The following is a 12,950-nucleotide window of genomic DNA, read 5'->3' on the forward strand; positions in this document are numbered from 1 at the left end:
CATATAAATCTTTCATTAACATACGTACTTTGTCATAAATAATATTTAAAATAAAGAATTACAAACACAGGAGACTGCTTTTACTTTACAGACAGCAATGTCAAAACACTGGTGTACTGTAAATGTACATATATTTCTCCTTAACAATCAATTAGGAATAAGGGTAAGAAAGAAAGGACACAAAGGAAAGGAAAGGAAAGGAAGGAATCGCGAGGGATAATACTTTAAAGAAAGCTGTCTGTTTACTCTTCTACAGATTTTGACAGCAGTAATAAGAGCCATTTGCTGTGGAGATATGTTCTGCTATTCACAAATTATTTAATACTTTCACAAAATAGCTTTACCAGGAAGAAAGAAAATCACACGAAACAAATACACAACATTAATTTGAAAGCTTGTAGCTTAATCACATTTACATTTCAGTCTTAGCTTAACGCTGGTGTTACATAGGATATCTACATATTTGATCACAAATACCTTACTGGCATAGGAAGTCCAACATTGAATAATTTGTATACAATGTCAACTTTTGTTTGTTTTTGCATGTATGGTTGTTGCATAGGTATACTATTCACACCAACAAACATATTTCAGTCATATTATACATACAAAATATGTTTACACGACTAGAAGATTGCCACAAATTGTTTTAGGGCATTATCTTGAATTCTGATCAACAGAAGTCATTACATGATCGTGCTTAGAAAGCAACGAAATATCAGTATTTCTACTTCCTACCATTCGCTGTTGTATATTCTGTCCATCAGAAAGTTCTTCGTGCATCGGTTCATCAGTTAGTGTATCAACACAACCCATTGTAACTGATCCTTGCTGTGATGTATTAGACGACCCCAATGATTTTTCACCCATCGGCTGCGATGAATCGGACATACTTACTGAACGCACAGGTGATGGATCCGTTGCCATGCTTCCAGGACTATCCACCGGTCGGAATGTGAAGCCCGGGGAATCGGCACTTGACAACGACTCTGGAGTACCAACAGAACTTAGCGAACCTGGTATGGGACTCGGTGTAGTTTCCAGACTAAAAATAAAATTGAACATCATTATAGCAGAATTTCTACTTTATTAACTTATTTGTATAATGGCAAACAAATATGAATATTTGATGCCTTAAAATAAGTAGTTTTTTGTAACGTGGACAAAATTGTTACCTTTACGATATATATATATCTTATGCAACAAATAATTACCTCCGAAATCATTGAGTAAAGAAATTACCTAGCGAGTTTTATCTTGCTGGCGACTGCGTGGTGCACTGGGCAATTACTCTTCCTTAAACATGATTACGTTAAAACTGTACTGTAACATATGGATACTGTACCAAGATACTTGACACACTTTCATATAAAGAACTAGATCAAAAATATATTTTGGATATTTTTCCAATCAAATACTACTGAAATAAGTATACCTCCTAAGTATTATAAAACCCACTGTCAAATAGAACACCTGAAATCATCATCATCTTCACCTAGCATGGGTGTTCTCTTTTGATACAAGCTGACGCCCTAGTTGTCTACATGATTTTGGAGCTTGCATTTTATTTATTTATTTATTTATTTATTTCCGGTATTTTATGAGGGAATTATCTATGTGGATTTGTCATCTTCTATAGTTGTCAACATAAACAGTTGTTAATTTTAATTACCATATATATATATATATATATGCTTTTTTAAATGAATATTTTACTCAGATAGTTTTAAATTAACTTCGGAAGATTTTTTTTTAAATAAGTTAACCCTTGTTGATTGAAAAAAAACATGTATTTTTAATTATATAAATTCTCTCCATCTCATAATTGTTTATTTGATTTTCAGCATTTAGGATTGTTACAGATTTTTGTTAATTTATTTTAATGTTAATATTTCGTGGTATTCTTTTCCTTGTAAGGATTATACATTTTATTTTCCCCAATTTATTTGGAATTCATTATGTAGTGTCCATTGCATTAGCAGTTTCTGTAATTTATTTTTACCTTTCTCTATTCTGTCTCTTCTGTCAATATAAGGTCGCTTCCAAAACTCTTTATTTGGAATTTACATCTTAAATTATTAATCAGATTAAATATATTGGATAAAATTGGGCTTAATTTACTTCCTTGAATGAGACCAAGCAAAGTACTTTTGGTATTATTATATGTATTGTTTATTTTAATAAAGACTTGTTTGTTGATTAAGAAGTTATGAATAGTTATTCCTTTAAAAGTTATCTTTAGGTTATACATTTTTTTGCAGTAGTGTGTCTAAAATTACAGAGTTATCTTTCTTTAGGTCACTGCTTACTACTAATAAAAATATTCTGGAAAGAAGGAGTACTGCATACTGAGGGTTTGGCAAGCACGAATTCCCTGACTTTCCAAGTTTTCCAGGTCACGAGGTCACGACTTACAAATTTCCAGGCCTAATGTTAAAAAAAAAAAAAAAAAAAAAAAAAAAATCTGAATCAGGGGGTCCCTCATCTACTACGCACATAAATGTATATAGTGTGTGTGTACGCAAAAATGTTTTGTAAAACAAACTAATTTATTTTATAAAATATCTCTTACCAAATAGCCTGGGAAAGGCAAAAAGAGAAATAGATTCTGAGAAATAAAAATCCGTACTTAAAATTTCCTAACTTTTTCAGGATTTCCAGGTCGGTGGGAACCCTGTCTACTGTTCTGAAGACATAAACTGATTTAAAGGCATCATAAATTGAAGTAACTTTTCTAAAACCAGTTACGTTAGTTGGGAAAATTTGTTTATATTCTAAAGGCCAAAGTAGTCTATTTAATATTGTAAGAAAAATAATGAATTCGACTACAGAAACGAACGATCTTGCATTATTGTAGTAATAGTATACATCATAAATTGTCTCTACTCGAACTTAGATTTGGGAGCTATATTGGCTTTAAAAAAAATCAGGTAGTCTAAAAAATATTGAGCTTTTTGCACAGGAGACGGTGTTAGTGTCCCGAATCTCATGGTATATGGATCGCAGGACGTATATGGACAACCAATATTGACACTGAGGGTGGCGATAGGAGCAGTGAAACGATCGTCGGCTAAATACCTAAAATATACGACGTTTATCACCTAAAACCAGAGAAGAGTAATGTTGAACTCTCGTCGTCAAAGCTTAAAACAATATTACAAACCAGACCTCTTTCAGCAATTATTTATGATTTATTTACACATTTATTTGATTCTCTCCGTTATAGAGAAGAGAAATGGTACTAACCTTTATAATGCATATTCCGAAATAGATTTTTATTCCAATTAATTGGATAATTTGGCTATCATCTTTCTCGGAAGCTTACTAGTTGATTATTATACTACGATTACTATTTGGTTCAACAAAATCCTCTTCACTGTAAATCAATTTAATTATCATAATCTTTGGCAAGATCCTGTTTTAAGCAGATTAAATATTGTAATTTTTTCTTTAAACTGAAATGCTATTTACAAATAAAATTGCTTTTACGAATGACATCGTGCTTTTGCAATTCTACTTGTAAATAGCTCTGCAGTTTAACAGGGTACCCACTATCTTCCCCCCCCCCCAAAAAAAAAAAAATCCAGTACAAATCAATTTTCCAGGACCTTGACACAGGAAGGTATAACAGGGTTCAACTGTAGGTTCAAAACTCATAACAGTGAAATGAAAGATACAGTAGCTTATGCAGTGAATATTAATGCAAGTACAGCATTAACATACAATAATTAAATACACAAAGCAGAGCGTAAATGCTGCTTTTGTTTGGTGGTCTTCCAATTCCCCTTACGGCCAACCGATCCACCCACATCTAGCACATGTATTTTTATTCTTTCCACATGACATTTTACTTGTACACCGAACAAATTTACAAACAACAAAAATCTATTTTTCATACATAACATCTTCATTGTGTGACAAATATAATTAAGGAAAAAAAGGAATTATATTACAACTTTTTCAACTGAGTATGGATTTGTATGGTTTTCTCAGCTATAGACGTAATCTCTTTCTTCTTTAGCGAAGCTGCTCTACGGATAGCATTTGACTTCGTCAATAAAGTAAAGCAAGACATCTGCTCTGCTTCATGTGCAAACTAGTTTGTTTCAGTTTCCAAAGCTTCATTTGTTTCCATCAATTTCCTTTCCTTTCTTTGGAGCTGTTGTACATTTACACTTATCTCTTCACAAACAAAACTTCATGTATGACACACTATCTGGATCTAGGCATGTAAGGTCTCTCACAAGACTATGTTTCAGTGGACTCTTTTGTATGACATACAGCAGCAGCCTATGCACAGGAATGTCTGACATTTAATTCTAAACTGGAGTTTTTCCTTTTCAGTAACGTTTCTATCTTTGCAAGCACTATGGAGACTTTGTGAAGTTGCAAATCTCAAGTCCACATTTGATGCACTTATTATGTTGCTGATATAGCAAGGAATTGAGTTTCATCTAGATATGACCTTGTCACGAATAGCATTCATATATTGCAATAGCATATATTTTACTGAAAAGTAAGTTTGTTGCGGAAATAGACTGATTATGGAGGATTGATACAGGTACAAAGCACAGTTTCTGGAGGATAGTACTACTGAAGACAGCATCCAAGAATGGGCTCAGCCAACCATTCTCTTCGGAGAAAGAATGCCCACCAACCACCCACACATGCAGGACCATGACAAATTATTACTCAGCACAAAAACAGGAACAGCAAACAAAAACAGCAATCAACTAAAATCTTCATTACGAAAAACCTGACATTCAGTATTTCTGTAAATTTCAAGGACAGAAATGCATTTTCAATGACATTTCTAGGATGTTTCCCGGACAAAATCAATTCAAGGACATTTCCAGGTTTTCCAGGATTCCCACGACGAGTAGGAGCCCTGGTTTAAGCAAGGAATGATCGCAGTTTAGAATAAAGATGATTTTGTTTAGCAAAAACTGATCGTAGGTATAATAGTTAACAAGTAATCGTCACCTTTCTCGAAGAAAACAACAGCCAAGTTGTCGAATAATTTTGATAAACATATCTTCGGAATATATTAAAGTTAACATTAAATTTAATCTACAAAACGTGTTCCTTGCGTTCGCTTTCAAAATCATTTGTTACTGATCACCGTCCTAATTACAAAAGAATATTTTTATTTGATAACAAGTTCAGGATATTGTTGTCTAAACTACAACAGTTATAGTAAGAGAGAAAACTGATCCTTCTAAGTTACCTGTTTGACAGTGAGTGAGGTATAAGAAGTCCACCTCTCTCCAATGAGTAACAATTCGGCCTCTTCGCAGGCGGTGAAAGATAACCGTCGACTTTATCATCTTCCAATTCGCATTTTCTTTTCACTGCTCCCAGCGTACTCGGTCTCATTGCGATAGGACTCAAGCTTCTCCTACAAGGTAATAATAATAATAATAATAATAATAATAATAATAATAATAAAAAAAAGATTCAGATTTCATCATAATTATTGAAAAACAGTCACAAATGTTAACTGATTACGATTAAAATTTGACCAGCATACATCAAACTCAATTAACACCATGAAATATGGTATTTGAAATGAGTTAGCGAGAGAGTGTAAATTATTTTACACACTTGCTTTATAAATTAGGGACAGTTTGACATAATCAAATAAGCTACGCACCAAAAAACGAAGTAAACCATTGCCATAAAATTTGCTTACACTAATAATTCAGTTATGAATGTGAACCATAAACTGAGGATAAGAATGATATTAATTATAGCACCTAAATCGTGGATTAAAAAGTTTTTTTTTTTTTTTTGGGGGGGGGGGGCGGGAGAGAAAGAGAGAGTTTAACGTTCCTTATAATACGAAGTTATATGAGACAGTGGCTCTACAGTTTAATGACAAATCTCAATCATATCTGCTCCCATTAACATTGTGTCTGGGTCTCCAGCACCAAGAATCTTCCACTCTCAAATTTCATTCAAGGAAGATTTAGCCTCTCCCGTAACGACTGCACCCAAGGTCCGTCGACCCTACAGTTCCTTTTCCTCCTTTAAGGTCGCGTCATAACTACCCTTCTTGAAAAACCAAAGATGCAATAAAACTGTGACGTCACGGCGAGAGCAGAGACAGCTTTCATCCAAGGTCCCTGTCATTCACCCTTGTTTGTTAGTTTGATTTTTCGAGTGTAGTGAGTGATTCTTTTTCCTGTAGTGTTCGTATTAGCCTGTAGGCATGCCGAATTGTGCGGTAAGTGCTTGTCGCAATCACAGTAGAAATACGAAGGGTTCCGACATTATTTATCATGTGTTTCCCCAGGATCCTAAATTACAGAAAGTTTGGCAAAATAAATGCTGTCGGAAAGACATGTTTAAAGTTGAAAACGCTCGCGTCTGTTCCGACCATTTTATTCCCGAAGCTTATGAACGTAATTTAAAATCTGAGCTTCTAAATATTCCGCCCAAGAAAAAGTTGAAACGAGATGCTGTAGCTTCAACGAACTTACCAGTGTCACATGTGAACCGTGCTTAAATAAATAATGAAAGAAATAAGCGTATGGAAGCTAGGTGTTTAAGGAAAAAAAAAATTGTCAGACATTGGGGTGCAGTCAGATGAAAAAACTATTGTGACCGAAACAAAAAATAACTCTTTGTCGGTGTTATCTTTCGTTTGTTCTGCGGAGAGTGAGGGGCATAAACTTAAGGAAGAGCTTTCCTATTTGCGCGAAAAGAACGAAAAATTGAAGTCTGACATTAGTATGTACAAAGCCGAAATAATAGATTTGCAAACGAAGTTAAAAGAATTGGAAAGCAAATAAAATAATGAATTAGTGTCAAAGGTCAGTTCTAAAATAGAATATCGTGGTCGTTTCAAGAGTGGTTAATAACCGGGTGGTCGGTATATTACGAAAAAGTTTTACACCTGGCCAATTAAATATGCTGATAAATGGTAAGAAAAAATTAAGATGGTCTGAGGAAGGTATCATTCCTGCATTAACACAACGCGCTATCAGTGACAAGTTATACAATCATCTGCGGTTACAGGTTCGGATCCCCCGACCCAGTGTGTCAACACTTTGATGTTGGGTGCAAAAGTTACCGTTTTCTCCTGGTATTCTTACTCCAGTTTTGAAGATTTTGACGGAGCAAGGGCGCTATTTAAAGAGTGTGGAGAAATATTCAGTCCTTATGTTTGATGAAATGAACGTTAACGGGCGCGTATGCTATGACCAGGAGGATGATTTGATTTTGGACCCACACAGAAATGTTCAAGTGGCAATTGTTCAAGGTTTGACAGATGCGTGGAAACAGCCAGTGTATTGTGATTTCGATAAGACTATGAGTAAAAAGTTACTCTTTGAAATCACATCAAAAGTTGAAGTCTCAGGATTCAAGATAGTTGCAATTGTTTCCGATTTGGGTGGTGGTAATAGGAGGTTGTGGAATGAGTTACAAGTAAATGAACAACACTCATATTTCATGAATCCGGTGACTGAAAACGAAAAAAATTGCGTCTTTGCAGATTTGCCACATTTGGTGAAATTAATAAATCATTTCGTAGATAGTGGCTTTGAATTGAACGGTGCAACTATCGAGAAAAGTCTCAGAGATGCTCCTGAAGCTTGATTCTTCAGAATTAAAACTTTTTTCAAAATTAAACTGACATCCAGGGCCTAAAATTCAACAAAATCACAGCTCCACACTGGTAAAAATTTTATATAGGGTACAGCGGGGTAATTCGAATAGGCGGGAAATTTGAATAATGTTAAGCATTTTGCCAGCTGGAGTGAAAACGCGGCTCGCCATGTTACTGAACCTGCGGTGGATTTGTAGGTGGTGATTTGCAGAAGTCGCTCTCAGAAATACAAAATATTCCTTCGGTTCTGAAGGCTTACACGATTTTTTGCTTGCTGCAAGGTAAGTACGAATATGTGTAGTTTTAGGTCGTTATAATTTTCACCGTTATTTTCTTAAGCTTTCCTTATTATTAACTGGATAAAATGAAACCGCTCTGGATTATAATCGTATCAGTAGCATGTGGGGCATTGATATACTGTACGCTGGCGTCAACTAATGAGCAGTTTTTATAACACGTTCTGAATGGAATATTCGTCGACTGCGGGGCAATTTGGATAATTCAAAACGGGGCAATTTGAATACCAGTCCAATTAGAGCTATAGGCCTACTATTTTATATTTGTTTGTCAAAAGCGAGAGCTTTTGGTGTTAACAAGGAATCTGAATTCTTATTTTGACTTACTGGGAAAATTAATGAACGAGTATGATCTCCATAAACCATCCTAACCGTATTTATAATATGCACTAAAGTAGGCTTCCTCTAGATAACAGACCCCTAAAATTCTTGCAGAAAAGGGTAGAAAAGAGGTGATAAGTTTAACATCTGTTGAGTGCGGGGAAAATATAACGGTGATAGCATGCTACAATGCCAGGTCTTTTATACTTCCTGTAGTAACATTCAAAGGCTTACGCAAAAATCCGGATTTTAAAACCCAAAATCTCACTCTCAACTTTTGTCCTTAGCGTTCTGCCAAAGCCATGACATCGAAATGCTTTACCTACCTCCACACACAGCATACGTATTACAACCACTCGATCGCTCTGTTTTTAAGGCCCTTAAAGCCAATTACCACCAAGAGGCAACTATCTGGATTCACCAAAACCCGAGCTTAGTGATTAGTAAATCTCAGTTCTGCATTTTGTTCATTGAAGCCTGGAAGCGGACAGCTTCTGTTGGACTGGTAGTTAATGAGTTTTCATGTATCGGTATATACCTCTTTAGTCCACAAGCTATTGACGAATTTCGATTCGACCCTTCGGAAACGTATGGCTTTGTTACACATTTTGAGGAGCAGTCTTCTTGGGAAGAAGATCTTAACAACGCGCCTTCTTCTTCCGGTCATGGCTCTCAAAACTTTGTCCCAACGAAGCCTATAAATGAATCCATACAACAAGTGCTTCTCAGCCCAGAAAAAGTTTGTGTGCAGAAGAGACGTCGTGTCACAGGAAAATCATGCCACTGAACTTCTGAAAATATTCGGGGAATGAGAATAAAACAACTCCAAGGAAAGACGCAAGCATCGGGTGCAACAAAATCCAAGGATACTACGAGAAAAAAGAGTGCTAATACAGAACCTGACACGAAAAAAAAAAAAAAAAAAAAAATGAAAGCTCGAAAGAAACTGATATCCTCTACCCCTTCCAGTGACAAAGATGTATTTCTAAGTCTAAAGATGGCAGCAGGCAATGAAAGTCAAACATGGAATTGCTGTTTTTGCCTTCTTAATTACTATTCAGAACGTTCTGCTAGAAAGGGAAACTTGATTCGTTGCTAGCGTTGTAAGGCATGGTTCCACGAAGTCTGTGTCGGTGCAGAAGGTCGAAAACAGTTTATCTGTTGTCGTTAAATACGAACAATGGAAGATGAATTAACCTATTACGGCTCTTTGCCTTGGACAGTGTTACTAATTTTTTTTTTTTTTTTTAAGTATAGGCCTACATTCAAAAATATAGCTACAGGTGACGCATATTTACAATTTATGTACTTCTTTTCATTCAAAATGAGCATATTTCAAATACCGTAGAATTTGCAATCTAACTATTAACTAGTTTATATATTATTTCTATAAGACTTGTTTATTTTGGTTATTCATATTACCCCACTCGTTATTCAAATTGCCCCTCGCATTTACGTTTTTCGAAATTTCGGCGGGGAAATTGAATACCCAAATTTCAAAATGATGTATCTCAGATACTCTCTTAAGAAAAATTGTTAAGTAATAGGAAGGTTCAAAGTTTTTGTTCACAATTTTGTATTTGGACACCAATTACAGTTTCTGATATATGAGTCAATGTCTGAAATTATTCAAATTACCCCGCTGTACCCTAGTATAGAAAAACTAGTCAGCATTTGTTTAGACATATAATCAGTGTTCTGTCCAGTACATCATGTTTACCTGCGACCAAATTATATTATTATTATTATTATTATTATTATTATTATTATTATTATTATTATTATTATTATTATTATTATTATTATTTAGGAAAATTTTGGCATCCAGAGCAAACAAAATTAAAGGCAAATATTTAATTGTATTGTATTTAACCATAAAATATTGGAAACAAACCGGTAAGAAAAATAGTCACACTGGAAGTAAAAAATCACTTTTTCTTACATAAGAATTTCACTGTCATTTTTCCGTGATCATCACACGCTCAGTCTGTTTTCTGCCGAGGCAAATATACCGTTATACCAGGGCTGTTCCTTTGACTTCCTACCAACTTCAAAACGCCTTTCCTTTCTGGCCAGCCATTTCATAACAGCAGGGGTTGGGCTAAAATTTTCCAATGGACCCATATTTATATTAACGTGAAGGTAATTTTTCACAATAATGGGAGCAAAGAGAGTCTGTTATTTGTTTTCAATATGTTGTAGTCACTTATAAGTCTTTCAACATCGAAAGAATATGTTTTCGAAGCAACAACTCGAGCTAGACTTGTTGACAGAGCATGAAATGACTGATTTCCACAGATTTTCATGAGAAGGCTTTTAGCGTCCAGACCTTTTAACATACTGCACGATAATGCCTCTCTATATTGCATTGCGAACTGCAAAAGATCTGTATCAGGTCAAATAACTCTCTTAGGGCGTCATCAGTTACATTATCTTGCAAAACACGCAAAGGCTCCAAAGCAACAATACTGTCTTCAAACAGCAAACGCTGACTAACAAAGTTAATTATGGAATCCAGGACTTCGTAGCGTACTACAGATACAGTAAAATATCTTTTCTCACTGACATATTTGTTATGGGATTTTTTTTTTTGCGACGTGTGTTACGATGAAGTTGAATACCATGTAATGAGTACTGTATTTCTCCGTTGACGTTCTCTTGCACACGTTCGTTTAAAAACGTTTCTTCCCAACCGCCTAACAGAGGTTTCTCTTTCATGGTCTCCAATTGTGCTACAGTTCTATTTTTATTTGTTATTATGTCCAAAAGAAACATTTCATCACTCTCAAACTTGTGCTGGCAGTTCTTGAAAACATATAGAGCGTCTGTCACAAGACACAGAAGATGAAGGCGATTTACTTCTATTCATTTACGCAGATGACCATTGGCTTCATTACATCCATGGATTTCCGTTTGCAATTAAAGGCAGCTTGGATACCAATTTTTTAGGAGAGTAGTGAGCATACTGAATGAAAATTCTGTCCACTTGACGTCAAAATATTCTGGGTAGTGCAAAACTTCTAAGTTATTTTCTGAAGCATCGTTAAACTTTTTGTTCGCTGCCCTGAAGAGTGATAGAAAGCACACAGTCCAAATGCTGCTTGTATGACAGATGAAACTTCTTGGACATTCTTGGTGACATCTTTCCATGCTGAATTAATGCGATGGGCAGCACATCAAATTGCGGATGCGATGCGGATACGCATCAAATTGCGTTAATACGTGAAACGAATAAAAATACTCCGAGTTGGTGAAGTACTTCTCCACTGACAAGAATATGTACTCTTTTACCCAACATGCCCAACTTGGCCCAAATTTACTGCTTTATAGGCTAGTGCCCTGTATCTGTTCATACTGCTGACTGTGAGCGCGATTTCTCAAAACCGGGTAATATTTAGTCAGTAATGGGTGCCCACACTAAGAAATCCCTGGAGGGATCCCTGTATAATTTTACTGAGGCTTTGAATTCCAATATTCCATATAATTATAAATAGACCTAATGTCCAACGCCCAGCAACATAGAAAATTGAATACCCTATGCTGTTTGTAGGCACAAAGTAGCGGTAAATCAACTAGACGAGAACCATGTGTTAGGTGTAGTGTCTGCAAGCATAAAGACGAACTAAAGGAACATTGGCTTACCTTTTGTTCCTTTATTTCCTTCCTCTGTTCCATTTTCGTTTTGTTTCTAAAGTAATGAAATTACTTTACCAAAGACAAAAATGCATCGTCACCAAACAGCGAACGCTGATCTACAGAAAAGAATTAAACCGGACCGGCTAGCGAGATTTTTTACGCATGAAACTTACGAACGGATAATATTTCCTAGATTATGATTGGTTGAGAGTCTACGGTGCTTCGGCTAAATTTTTGGTGGTTATTGATGTATGTTATCTCTGGTAGTACATATTTCTATAACGGATTCAAAGGGCCGTGCAATTTTTATTTACAAAACAACACATTTCATTATATCGGAAAAGTGTAATGTCATATTTAAACAGATAAACGTGCAGTTAGTTGCATATTTTAAAACTATATGAATGCAACCGAAAACGTTTGAAAACTAAATATAGTTAAAAAGTTCCTTCACCTCAAAATTGGCAATGGTTTTCCCTGCCATCTAGGTGACACCTATACGTATTAACTCTGGCTTAATATCATATACTGGCAGTTATATGAAATTGAGTAACCCATTGCATAATGAATGTATTGAATCAGTAAGACTTAGTTTGACACACTAAACGCGTTTAAATGCATAATCCGAGAAAAGTACGGTACTCACATTAGTACCACTCCACACTTTAAGAATTATAGCTCCACACTCCTTTCCTACAGTTCCACAAAGTGTGGAGTACTCCACTCAATTTTAGGCCCTGCTGGCATCATACTATGTTGCAGGAAAATGATAGACAAAGAGTTGCTCCTGCAATGGAGCTGTTTTCTCATCATACGGCTGCGCTTATTAAATATTTGCCAGAAAATGAAACAGTGTACAGCTTCTTCCAGCTTGTGAATGATTTTATTGACATCATGAATTTTGCTGCTCCCATTGATGCCACCAACGAGCTTAAATGTGGTTTTGGAGTACATTTTGAAAAACAAATTGGAATAGTAAACCAAATGGAAGAAACAATTAAAGCTCTGAAAGTAATTGCTGAAAACAATCTATTACCCTTTTGGCACGGTTTACTTGTTTCTATCAGTAGCCTTACGGTACTTTA

The 12,950-nt window shown here is 35.4% G+C and overlaps 1 protein-coding gene across 3 annotated transcripts in view; it reads right to left on the reverse strand.

Moving 5' to 3' along the window:
* Window positions 1-281: 281 nt before the first annotated feature.
* LOC145693230 (P2R1A-PPP2R2A-interacting phosphatase regulator 1) overlaps window positions 282-12,950 on the reverse strand; it is a 59,759-nt gene continuing 47,090 nt past the window's right edge. For all 3 annotated transcript variants that reach the window (XM_081769030.1, XM_081769031.1, XM_081769029.1), the window contains 2 exons: window positions 5,228-5,398; window positions 282-1,045 (listed from right to left, as the gene is read on the reverse strand). In XM_081769030.1, coding sequence (XP_081625156.1) covers window positions 658-1,045; window positions 5,228-5,398 — 559 coding nt within the window. In that variant the 3' untranslated portion in view covers window positions 282-657. The remainder of the gene's footprint in view (window positions 1,046-5,227; window positions 5,399-12,950) is intronic.

Source organism: Thermobia domestica, chromosome 8 (assembly GCF_964235325.1).
Source record: "Thermobia domestica chromosome 8, izTheDome1.hap1.1, whole genome shotgun sequence".
Lineage (NCBI taxonomy): Eukaryota > Metazoa > Arthropoda > Insecta > Zygentoma > Lepismatidae > Thermobia > Thermobia domestica.